This window comes from Stegodyphus dumicola, chromosome 11, assembly GCF_044657685.1.
Source record: "Stegodyphus dumicola isolate Sdum_Otavi_A_Nest chromosome 11, ASM4465768v1".
Classification (NCBI taxonomy): domain Eukaryota; kingdom Metazoa; phylum Arthropoda; class Arachnida; order Araneae; family Eresidae; genus Stegodyphus; species Stegodyphus dumicola.
This window is the reverse complement of record NC_140778.1, coordinates 69,800,665-69,813,627: the sequence shown is the minus strand read 5'-3', so window position 1 is coordinate 69,813,627 and position 12,963 is coordinate 69,800,665. Positions and strand designations below refer to the sequence as shown.

Below are 12,963 nucleotides of genomic sequence, written 5' to 3'. Positions count from 1 at the left end.
AAAAGCATGTCTCCTGCTGTCAAAGAAGAGATTAATTGTAATAATGATAATTCAAATTTCACTGTCAGAAGGTACCTGGAAGTATGCATACCTCTGGAGTGTGTACAGTGATAGGAGTATTGTGTGGAAAATTGATACTATGGATGTGCATTCTTCATTTTGAAAGGTGTCAATTATTCAAAAGATGAAAAATTTTAGAGAGCAGTATGAAAAGGGGCAGGCAGAACATTTCAGTGATGATGTAAGTTACTGGGTTGCAGCAAATTTTTCATCCTTCCAGAGTTATAACGTGCAGTATACACAGTATATTGATGATGCAAAAACATCCAGTGTTATTTAATGATCAGAACCGTATGGAGATTTAGTTGTTATTAAAATAAAATTGTCAGGCACATTCTGAAAAGAATGGGTACTAGATTGCAAAAGCAAAAAATGAAGGGAAAGAAGCTTAGTAATAGTAAAACTCTCAGTGGAAAAGGTTGGCTTATAGATGATATAATAAATAAATACAGAATTCATTATGGAAATGCCATTTAAAAATATTTCAGTTCTGTAAAAGATACAAAAGATATGCAAAAGGCAGTGCAGGCAATATCTTACCAAAGTCAGTCGATGGATGTTGAAAGTACTCATAACTTTTGCCCCGACAGAAGAGATTTCCTGCTGTATATATCAAAGAGCGTATGTGAGTGGAATTCTGAAATCATATAAACATAAAAAGCCGCCCAAACGGTATAGTGGTTAGGGAAGCTTCACTGTGATAACGAAGGGCCTGGGTTCGAATCCCGGAGAAGGCATGGTTGTAACTGTTCGTCTCTTCATAGGAGGTAATGGTGGCCCACCTATTAGGTGCCTCCATAATAAAGAGACCACCACATTTATCCTTGTATAGATTAATGGACTGGGTTACACTTGTAACTGTTCACAATTTGCCATTGGAAAAAAAAATAAATAAATAAAAAACATAATACAAATTTACCACCTGTAAGAAATGCTATCAAAGGTATATGTTCAAATATCTTAACAAGCCATTATTACTAAAAAAGGTGCTTAGAGGACATACATAGAATCCAAATGAATTGTTGAATGCTTTGATTTGGGAACTGTGTCCCAAACATTCTTGCTGTGCTTATATACAGGGTTTTTCATATTAAAGGAGACATAAAGAAAGCATACATGTGAACACTGTAATTATTTTATTTTGATATATCAAATTTATGGCAGAAATATAGTTATCCAAGTTTCTATAGAGAACAACCACTCTGATAGCATATCTTGGTAAGTGCACCTGTTAATCGATTTTTCGATAAAGAAAAAAAGGATCAAAAACACAACTGTTAGAAATGGCGCAGAAAACATGTATCTTGGGAGACTCGCAGTCATGTTCCATTACAGCATGTGGATTTTCCATGCCCCAGAATCATAAATTATGGGGATTAACTGTGCCAGAAGCACAAAAAGTGGCTTTATCCTAAATACAAATCTGTTTGCAAAACCCTCTACCTCCAGCTTATCTTGCAAATTCTCACAGCTTTACATAATGGTTTGTCGCAAGGTTTTTTAAAAGGTGTATGACCGAAAGGGAAGACGTCACCGTAACACATGCCACACTGTTACATGAGCCACATTGTGTTAAGCACTCGCACAGTGCACTGATGTCATTGGACTTCGTAAAAACATTTCACAAATTTTTTCAGCCACTTCAGTTTAGGCTGCTGTTCATTCTAGGCTGGTTTTTATTACACAAGCAGCCTGTGTCCTCAAACTGCTTCACCCACCATTCGATGTTGTGCTGATGTAGTTTTTTTATATTCTTTTTGTCTCATTCAGTATGCAACATTCTGTATATTTCATATATGTGTATTTCTTTTGTTTGCTTTACGATCAGATGAAGGAATTTTTTTTATAATTTTAATTACTTTGTTGTATTTTGTAGTAAATATGTAAAATTATTTATTTGCTCATATTTAATTGGGTAATTATTTAATTATATTGGATTACCAAAATTAAAAATTAAATTTCAGTAAAAACATTTTTTAATTCATTCCATAAAGTCTGTAACTGTCAGGGGTTCTCAACCAGGTGGAAATTTTATAGTTTCAGTAGGGAATGCAGCCAGTGTTTTATTTACCTGTTAAGTATTTAGTTTTATTTTATGAATGTAAAAAGTTAGTTAATTCAAGTTCTAGTACTTATTTGGGTACTTATCAAATACAAGTATTTATCCAAGTTTTGGTACTTACATCACTTGAATAAGTTTGATACTTAGTTTTTTGTACTTTTCTTGTTTAATTTACGAAGCACATTACAAATAGTCTAAATTTAAATAAATATCTATGTATTTTTTGAGTTTTGGAAAAGGGAGGTACGAGGCGTATTCGGAAACTAAGTACCGTTTTGAAAAAATAATAGTAAAACAATTTTTTTGAATCCAATTTTATTTTTACATGAAAATACATGTCTTAAACTATTTTTCAACATAGTTTCCGCCAATGATCAAGCACTTGTCATAGCGGGTGACCAGTTTTTGTATACCATTGTAAAAGAAACTTCCCGCCAGTTTCGATAACCACGACTCCACAGCATTTTTCGTGTTATCGTCAGATCCAAAGCGCTTGCCACCAAGCCCGCGCTTCATGTGCAGGAACAAGTGATAGTCTGACAGCGCCAAGTCCTGGCTGTACGGCGGGTGATCGAACTGCTCCCAGTGAAACTGTCGAATTAACGATAGAGTGACACCAGCAGTATGGGGCCGAGCACTGTCATGGAGCAACACAATTCCTTTACTGAGCATTCCTCTTCGTTTGTTTTGAATGGCACGCCTTAGTTTTGTTAGAGTCTCACAATATCGTGCCGCATTAATGGTTTCACCTCTGGGAAGAAATTCAGTAAGCAAAACGCCTTTCCTATCCCAGAAGACAGTGCACATGATTTTTTGTGATGACATTGTCACTTTGAACTTTTGTTTTTTTGGAGAATGAGTGTGTCTCCACTCCATCGATTGTTGTTTCGATTCTGGTGTGAAATGACACACCCAAGTTTCATCACCTGTCACAATTAGGTTTAAAAAGTTTTCTCCCTCATCACTGTACCGCGTGAAAAATGTCAGGGCACTACCAAGTCGCTTTGTTTTGTGAACATCAGTGAGCATTTTTGGAACCCATCGGGAATACAGTTTGCGATAATTCAAGCGGTCAGACACAATTTCGAACAAAACAGTACTTGAAATTTGTGGAAATGTCTCTGAAAGAGTTGTCATTGTGAAGCGTCTGTTCTCATGAATTGCTTCATCAACTTTCCTTACCAAATCATTGGTGACAACAGAAGGTCGACCCTCGGTTTGGACATTTGTTGGACCTGCATTAAACATTCTTACCTACTTTCTCACCATTCCATCACTTATCGCGTATTCACCGTAAACTTCTGTCACTTGACGATAAATTTCGGCCAGTTTAACATTCCTCACATTCAAAAATTTAATCACGACATGAATCTCACAGTCAGTGGGAGAACTAATTGTCTTAAACATTTTGAATGTGCACAGCAAACTGAAAACACAAGATAGAGCAACCAAAATGGCGACAATTGAAAGTCAGTGAACAAGAAAGACTAGTGCGCATGCGCGGGACGCCTACCACAGCGCTGCGACGGCGCTAGAATGAAATGGTACTTAGTTTCCGAATACACTACATATTATCATCTAGCACTGCTGAAAGGAATTCCAGGGGCAAAAAAAATTGAGAAGCACTGGCTTGTACAACTGTCTTGAAGAACTTACTGTTTATACATGCTAAATATGACACGAACTAGATTATCTTTAGATGTAGTTTTCTATGTTTGTTGAAAGCACTTCTAATATCTCTAATGCATTTTTCTGTAATTTTACTTGGGGATTGAACTTTCTTTAACCGAGTTGCAGATGGCCATTATGTATGTATAGTTACATTAAGTAGAGCTTCTCTCTCTTTTTTGAAGGGTTAAATATTGTCTTGCATACTAAAATCTCACCATTTTCTATATTTTGTGTTAATTTTGTTGATATGTGTATTGAGATTTTTTCCCCCTTAATTTTATCACATATTAACCAAAAGTTTCTTTATCTTTTTTTTTTTTTTTTTTTAAATGTAGCTGAGGCTGATTATATTCCTGATGGAAAACCGAATAAATTTTATTTTAATGTTGAATCTTGTGGAGCCATTAGACCAGAGAATATTGTCCTCACTGGGCTGCATGTTTTGAAGAAGAAACTGAGTGATCTGCAAACACAACTCAGTCATGAAATGCAAACTGATGCTCTGTCTATTTAATTTGTGCTGTGAAAAATGTGGTCATTTAAAAGAGTGGCTTGAATACCAATCATTATGTACATTGTTCCATTATTCACTTTTGTTTTTAATGTGAATTTTTTTCCCCTTGTATAATAATATGTCCAAGCATACCTTACTGTTATATTCAGGCTTTACAAATTTTAATAAATTAGTTTTGGATTAAGCTATGTGTTTATTGTATTTCTCAGTGTTAAATTATTGCATAAAAACAGCAATAATGTTGAAGCTTCCTTGTTTACAAAAGTTCTAAGTCTATTTCAGTTTTAATTTGATATAGTGGCTGACAAAGCAATGGTTGGCTGTCTGTTTTAGTTTCATACGTAAATTCAGATTATTTTTATTTATCATTTTAGCACTACATATGACATATGATCTCTAAAACATGTTATATATTTTTGAAACACTTCCTGCAGTATTTAAAAATATTGTAATATTCTTTTTAAGCAGCTTTGCGAGTCGAGCAGTGTAGAAATAGAATGTAAGGCAGATGAGTATATAATTTTTAGAAGGCATGATATATACTAATTCTGTGTGTTAATTGGAAAGTTAACGGAAGTGAAATAATTTTAAAATTTTAATTTACTGCAATCAAACTATTCCTGTACCCTTCCAACATGTAGCACAATACTGATATACAATAAGAAATAAGACTTACAAAGGCGAATATAAAATTGAAGTTTTAAGAATTTGTATCAAAATTACTTAAATCAATTTATTTTAATAAAGAATTCTGAATAAATTTTATCTTAATAAATATTTGTTGAACTGATGTGGGTACAATAATTTGTTTTATAATTTCTCGCACTTTATTTTTTAGAGATAAATGAATATTTCTTTTACATAGTTCAGTTTTTGTTATTTCATTAAAAATGATTTTCTCCATTCAGGATTTCACAGCAGTAATAACATACTTGTAAAAAGTTAAAATATACATGAATTTCTTTAAAATAGATTTTGCATATAAGGTAATTATGAGAAAGTATAAAATGTTTGAATATTAACCCCCTTGGGTATGGATTTATTTGAGAAAATATTTGCATATGGAACAGAGATAATTTTTGGTTGCGATTCATCAATAGCTACTTCACTATCAGGAGTATAAAGGTAAAAAAAAATATTATTTAGGTAATCCATTATATTTCTAATCTTTCTTATTCTGTCATCTTTATTTTCCTTTTCATTATCCATAAAATGTAGAAAGCTTGAAATATCAAAAAAACCTATCGCGTGGCATAGTGCTGGCAAAAATTGGAGTACTTATTGCATATCTTTTTGACCAACACATATGCATTTTTGGCTTCTTCATTTGCGACATCAAGATGCATAATGCAATGTAAGCTTTCATTTCATCAAAACTTACAGGAAACCACCTTTGGGTTGTTTTTGTGTGTGTGTTACACAACCTTCTTTTCTATCACTTGTCTGGCATATCTATTTGTCTCTTCTACTATAGTGTCCCAAAAATCTTCATTCAAGACTTCTTTCAAAACATCTAAAGATGTAGGATTGCCACCTAGTCTATGCAGGCTCAAAGAATTAATTCCAGATATTTCAGAAAAACATTTTATATCAGCTACATTTTCTTCTTCTTCCCAAATCCATTCCTCTGATACTGGTTCACGAGAAGATTCACTATCACTGCTTGATAGCCGTCTTGTGCGTCTTCGACACCTTGATATTATATTACAATTGTCATCATTTTCTAGATCAATATCGTCTTCGTCACCTTCGCTTTGTATTTCATTATATTCGTCAATTTCAGGATCACTAAACAATTCTTTAGAATTCTTAAAGTCACTATCACTATCATAAAATATATTCCTTGTTTTTGACATAATGGGGCAGTTTATCGCAAATAATGTTCACCGAATTACTGTAATTGCCTCTTCTATTATTATGACTGATACAAGCTACAATGAAATGAACAGAATTGTGCCTAACCTCAAGTAACATTTTAGACACGTCATCTGCTCCTAGGGAAAACAAGTGAATGATGTCTCTCAGACGTCAAATGTACCCAAGAGTTTAATTTTTGGTTTGACATTAGACACGTCATCCGCTCCTGGGGGGGAGTGAATGACGTGTCTCAGACGTCAAATGTACCCAAGGGGTTAATCATCTTGGATATATTTAGATTTATGAATAATTGAACAGATGTGTATGTATTGTTTGTTATATTTACACAATATTGAATTGCATAGACAGCATACTACATAGTTTCATTTCCTGAAGCTCAATCAGGTGTTACTAGAAAAGTTGGAAAATGTTACATGTAAAAATGGCAGTTTTCAATTGAAATCTGTTATTCCTTTGTAACTTTGCAGCCAAATAATATTACTGTAGTTTTTTAAATATCAGTAGATAAGTGTGTAAAATGGGATTTTTTAAATAATATTAATTAATTTATAGGCAGTACATGGATTTAAGTATTATTTTAGTAAAGGGCAAATGATAATGGAAAAACAGTGAAGTGTGATAACAAATTTAGGATGGTTTTAGACAAGGGAGCATCATTTTCAGTAGAAAACCTCATAAATCTAGTTCTTAAACAATTTCTGATTTCATCTGTAATCCTGAGTTAAGGTTTTTATTCTTCATATCTATGTGCACATTATTTTTATCTGACTGCTATTTTTGATTTTCTAACACATTATAAATAACCATTTTCTCATTTTATTTTAAATCTTTGATCTATAAGCGTGACTGTAATATTTCATTGCTGCCTAGACAGGAAAGTGGTTAGTGACTCTTAACTGCCATACCAAAGGGCTCGGGTTCAAATCAAGGAGAAGGCATGCGTGTAATTTGTTCATATCTTCATAGGAAATAATGGTAGCCCATGCCTCCATAATAAAGATACCACCGCTTCTGGCTTTAGTAATAGCCAACACCTATAAATTGCAAGACCACCACTGGGGGCAGGGATATTTCATTTCTAATTACTTTAGCTATCTTTATAGTATATTTTCAGCATAATTCTTTGCTGTACCTAATTTTGTCGCTCACTGTGTCAGGCTTTTTTAAGTTTGATTTATATTAAAGTATTGTTTTTTTTTTTTTTTTTTTTTTTTTTTTAAATACTTAACTTCCATTTAAAAATTTCTGGATTTCTTTAATTGTTATTATAATAAGTTCTTTTATTTCTGGATTTAATTTCATTATTGTTTTGCTAAAATTTTCTATCCTTATTGTTATGTAAATGCTTGTAAGTAGTTATGTGAATTATACTATTTCAATATGTGATTATTATTTATTAGGGTTATTTTGCTTCTGTAAAGATTTTCATTAATTGCTCCATATATTTCAAGAAATCTAAAACAAATTTCTTGTTACGTTAATGTTGACATTGTTTTGTTGTTATGCAAGATTAATTTTTGATCACAGATTGTTATCAAATTCAAATATGAGTCATTTTTGTTCCACAAAAGCAGGAGACACTCAAGAATACTACTTTGTTTATGTAGTGTTGCTTTAAGTCATGGGTATCTGATTATCTGATCTTTCAGCTTCTTTTACCACATAAAGGTGATATCAACTAGTAATATTGGAAATTCTAAACGCACTTCACACTAAATCTGCATAGCTGCCTTTTGGATTAGTGATTTGTTCAGATGAAATGCCTTTTTTAGGTCTAAGAACCAGTGCCAGTAATAGGATTTTATCATTTTTAAGAGGTGCATACACAACCTTTTTTTTTTTTTTCCTATACTTCATCAAGATGTAGATGAAGCCAGGAGCATTATTTTCTACTTTTCAAAATAATTACAGTACAAAGTCCGTAATCCGGATGTCCATTATCTGGAATGATCTATAATCCGGACCTCAAAGCCACAAAATTTATGCATGCACGTAATGTATGCTTTACGCATGCGCACATTGAAAGAAATGTTTAATAAAGTAAACAAATATTAAGCGTTTTTTTGTAAAATTTGATACCCTTTAGATCATAATTGCTCTTTATTTCATAAATTACGGTTTCATTGTATAATTTCTGCATGCCATCTTACCAGATTTAAATTGATGATCTATAATCCGGAATCGCCGAAGTCCCGACGAGTCTGGATTATAGACTTTGTACTGTAATAAAATAATAAATATAAAATTGATTTCTTTCCAAAATTTGTACATTTGTTTTGCAGAAAATATTTTGTGTATTGCTTCAAAAAAGCTTTTGTGTCGTGTTTTTGTATTTGATTTTCAATGTACAAGTATTTGTCACCTATTTATTCCTCTTAATGCACAGAGTATTTCTAAGTGATAGGCCAAATCCGCTTTTAATTTTTTAAAAATAGATTGACAAACTAAGAATGCTAGTTTGTTTTTGTCAGACAAGTTTTAAGCTGCTGCAGTTTTTTTTTTTTTTAATTGTTTTTTAATGGATTTTGAGATGTGTAACATGAGTACAAAAATGTTTCACTTAGAAATTCTTCCACAAAAGCATCCTTTGCCTTAGGGAGATATCTCTCGTGCTTTGCCATGTTCAAGTATCTATAACCAAAAAGAAAGCTGACTGACTTTTTACTTCTTTGTACAAAGTAAAGGAAAATATTGTAATTGCAAAAACTTTCGGGTATCATATTTCAAGGAAGATATCCATTTTGATTGTTTTTGAATCTATTTGAATACTTTTTTTGCATGATATCTGTACATACAAAAAAAATAAAATAAAATAAAATAAAAAATAAAGGACTCTGTTTCCAAAAAGAATTGTAACATGGATTTAAAAGATACTTTTCAATAACGTCTGTTCATACATAAATATGCACCTCTTACAACTCAAAAATGAATAGCCATAGATTGGTGAAATTTTCTAAATTCTACTATAACAGTGTACTTTCTTTTTTCATTGCAGTTGCCGCAGCAATGTTTATATATATATTTTCCCACCCTATTACCCAGCTTGATGAGCTCATTATTTTTATTCTTATTATGTTGGTAAAGTGTGCAGTTTTTTTTTTTTTTTAAGTGTTTGAATTATCTTGTTCTTATATTTCAGTTAAAGTTTTCATGTGATGTCTTTAGTTAATCTATGTGCAATAGTTGTAGAATTTTCAACAGTAACTTTAAATGATGTTAGGCCTAACAAGACCACCATTTGTTTTCATTTGAAACTCTTAGTAGAATAGTGAATTAAGTTAGAACATCAATTTCAGTGTCTTTTTGCCCACTAAAACCAAAAGCTAGTTTTCGGTTTTGTGCACTGAACATTTGATCTTTCTGCCTGTTGGCTGAATTGCTTGTTTTGTCTTAATTATTAACTATATTTGGTACTCTAGGCTTTTCTATATTTTACAATTTTTAATGAAGATGTTTTGAGTTTTTGTGTATTTTTACCTTGCTGTGGAATAAGAAATATCTCTCGAATCAAATTTTGGAAATATGTTTAAATGAAGTGCAGCATAAAGTATGTATAATTCAATAGTTCGTACAAAAAGTCGTGGTGACCACATCAGATATTTTGCTATGTTTTGGTTTAAAATTTGTAACATATATATAAATTGCATAAATACCAATAAACGTTATAGCCATATCTAGTTGTAGGCCTGCTTCCATTCTGCTGGTTATTGGTATACCTGAAACCAAATAGGTAATAAATGTGATTAATTTTTCTTTCAATACCATAGTCAAATATTATATTTGATTAGATAGCTTGCTTTTCATAGCATTCGCTAAGCAATGAATTGTAATCAGAAACAATCTTTTGTCAAATATTCACCTACATTTTTATTTCTTAAAATGTAAGGAGGACTCTTATTTTTAAGCAAATACAGTAAGTATTTATTTTAGTAATGTTTAACAATTCTTATTTTTAAAAATGTTTATGAAATTTCTCTTAGTTCTTACACCATTGTGTATCATTCCTCAACATCAATATTTTCACATGGCTGATAATTATATTTTCTTAAGTTTATAATATTGATGAAAAGGATTGATGCAATCAAAGCAAATCATGTAAAGAAAGCTGAAAAGCTTTGCTGATTATTTGTAATAAATCCTGCTTTAATTTTGTACATTTCGAAAAATGAGCTCATTTAATTAGATACGACAACAACTCCACAACCGCATTACTGATAAAAATTTGCATATCTTATAAAAGTTTTAATAATGCAGTTTGAAAATTTTTTGTTTCATTATCTAAACTCGCTCTTTGCAAAGAATCAACACTCATGAAAGAATGATCTTAGCTCTAAAGGGACATTGGTTACGAATGGGATATTAGTCTTGAAATGGCATTTTGAATTGAATTACTATATTTGGTGTATCACTTTTCAGATTGTTTCTGCCAAATATTATCATCTTGTATTATATTTAAAGGAATTCAGTAAAGAAGAACTTGCATGAATGTATGCATGTTTCTCGCACTGTGACAAAACAGTGGTACCTAGAGTCATCAAATTTTGAATAACGTAGTCCGTCACACAAATATGGGCACCTGGAAGCCTGAATTTGGAATTTATTATCTATTTTATATATTTTGAAACTTTAACCCATTTTTGATTAACTGAATGGTTTCAAAGCAAGCAGCGACAACACTCGGGGCCGGATTTACGTATAAGGTACACAAGCTATAGCTTAAAGCCCCCATTTTCTTGGGGGTCCCTCAAAAAATTAAAATATAGTATAAATAGTATTAAAATATGTTATAATAGACTTATAAAGGCCCCCATATCTCAAATAGCTGAGGGCCTTATCAAGTCTAATTCTGGCTCGGACAACACTGTACGGAAAAAAACATTTTTATCTCCGGCATGCGAGACTGTCTGTCGGAAATTCTAAAGATATGTTGCTTTTAAATATTTTGTGGTTTTGCTGTTGAATCGAATTTTATGTGATATTGAATAAATAAACATACAAAGCGTTAATAATGAAAAGACAAAAAAAAAAAAAAAAAAAAAAGTTTTATAAAGCCATGCTACTAAGAAAACTGAACATTGATAAGATGAACTGAGAAAGATAGAAAAATACATGCCAAGACTGAATACTGCATCAAGAATTCTAAACTTATACTGCTATGTTGCTTTTAAAATTTTTAGAATTTGGCTGTTGAATTGTGTACGGTGTAAGTTCGATGAAAATGATGCTTAATTGTAAAGCTGAAAAAGACAAAAGAAATGTTAGTAAGAGTGAGTGTAACAGCAGAGAGGTAGACTGCGAGATCAGCGAGAGTGTAAAAAATCTGAACAAAACCCTTTTGGGCGGCTATTAAAGTCTGAAACCTCTCAAATTTTGTTTTCAATCCAAAGGGGCAATTTGCCCTGAAGGACTGCTAATTTCATTTTGGCATTTTGCGTTGAAAACTAAGGGCGAATCACTTTTCAAATTGTTGTTACTAAATGTAGTGTCGCTTCAATTCCGTTAAGTTTCTAATGAAATTTAGTTAAAGCGGAATGGCAACACCTAGTATCAGCGAAGAACGAAGTAAACAAACTTCGAGTTTTTGTCACGCGATGATACGTGCATGTAAAATGTAAATAAATCTTATGAATAAGAATCTATAACATCGTAAAGAATAAAATATTGGTTCCACAGGAGTCAGAGAAGTGTTATTTTTCTATATTTGCACACCAGACACTTCACTGGTGTATCCTGGCGTGATCGAATTCTACAATGGCTGACGAAGACGAAACCGAAATTAAAGCAACAACTCCATCTGTCGCCAAGGTAAGCGTTGAAGTTCCTCCTTTTTGGAAGCCAGATCCTAAAATATGGTTTATTCAACTAGAAGCACAATTTAGAAATGAAAAAATTAGTGCAGATCAAACAAAATATGATTATAAGTTCCATTGAACCCGTTATTTTGTCACAGGTATCTGATATTTTGCAAAGTCCACCACAAGATAATAAATATGAGGCAATTAAAAATAGACTAATTTCATTATATGCTGATTCATAGACTCAAAAAACCCAAAAATTGCTGAGTGAGTTAGAACTGGGTGACAAAAAGCCATCTCAATTACTGTGTGAGATGCGTAATTTGGCTGGCGATAAAGTAACAGATACTTTCCTAAAAACATTGTGGCTACAACGTTTACCCATTAATATGCGTAGCATTATATCTGTTAGTAGTGAAGATTTGTCAAAAGGGGCTACAATGGCCGATAAGATTTGGGAATTAAACCCTGTTACTCCCCAAATAGCTGCTGTATCATCCATAACGGTAAAAACGGAAGTGATTGAAAGTTTACAAAAACAGGTTAGTGAACTTAGCTTACAAGTTTATGCTTTAAATAAGCAACGCCACAGTCGTCCCTATTGTCGTAACCGATCCAAATCACGAGATAGGAGTTACAGTGGTAACAGATCTAGTGATATTTGTTACTATCATAAAAAATTCGGTGATAAGTCATTTAAGTGTAAACAACCCTACAACTACTCATCAACATCACAGACAAATAGTCCGGAAAACCAGCTCCCCGTCTCTCATTGACGACAGAGGGACAAGGGGTGCAGCTGAGTCGTCTTTTCATCAGCGACAAAGAATCGGCTACCCAATTTTTAATAGATACTGGGGCAGAAATTTCTGTCATTCCTCCCTTCCCTGCAAATAAAAAAAACATCTCAAAATTAGAACTCTTTGCTGCAAATGGTACGAAAATTAAAACATATGGCCAAAAATTACTCAAGCTTGATCTTG

At 32.4% G+C, this 12,963-nt stretch overlaps 1 protein-coding gene across 1 annotated transcript in view; it reads left to right on the top strand.

Annotated features, from left to right (window-relative positions):
* The window catches only part of Polr2C (RNA polymerase III subunit RpII33), a 33,330-nt gene extending 28,839 nt beyond the window's left edge, over positions 1-4,491 (top strand). The window contains exon 7 of the mRNA XM_035366898.2: positions 4,129-4,491. Within this exon, the coding sequence (XP_035222789.1) occupies positions 4,129-4,307 (179 nt within the window). The 3' untranslated portion in view covers positions 4,308-4,491. The remainder of the gene's footprint in view (positions 1-4,128) is intronic.
* The last annotated feature ends 8,472 nt before the right edge of the window (positions 4,492-12,963 follow it).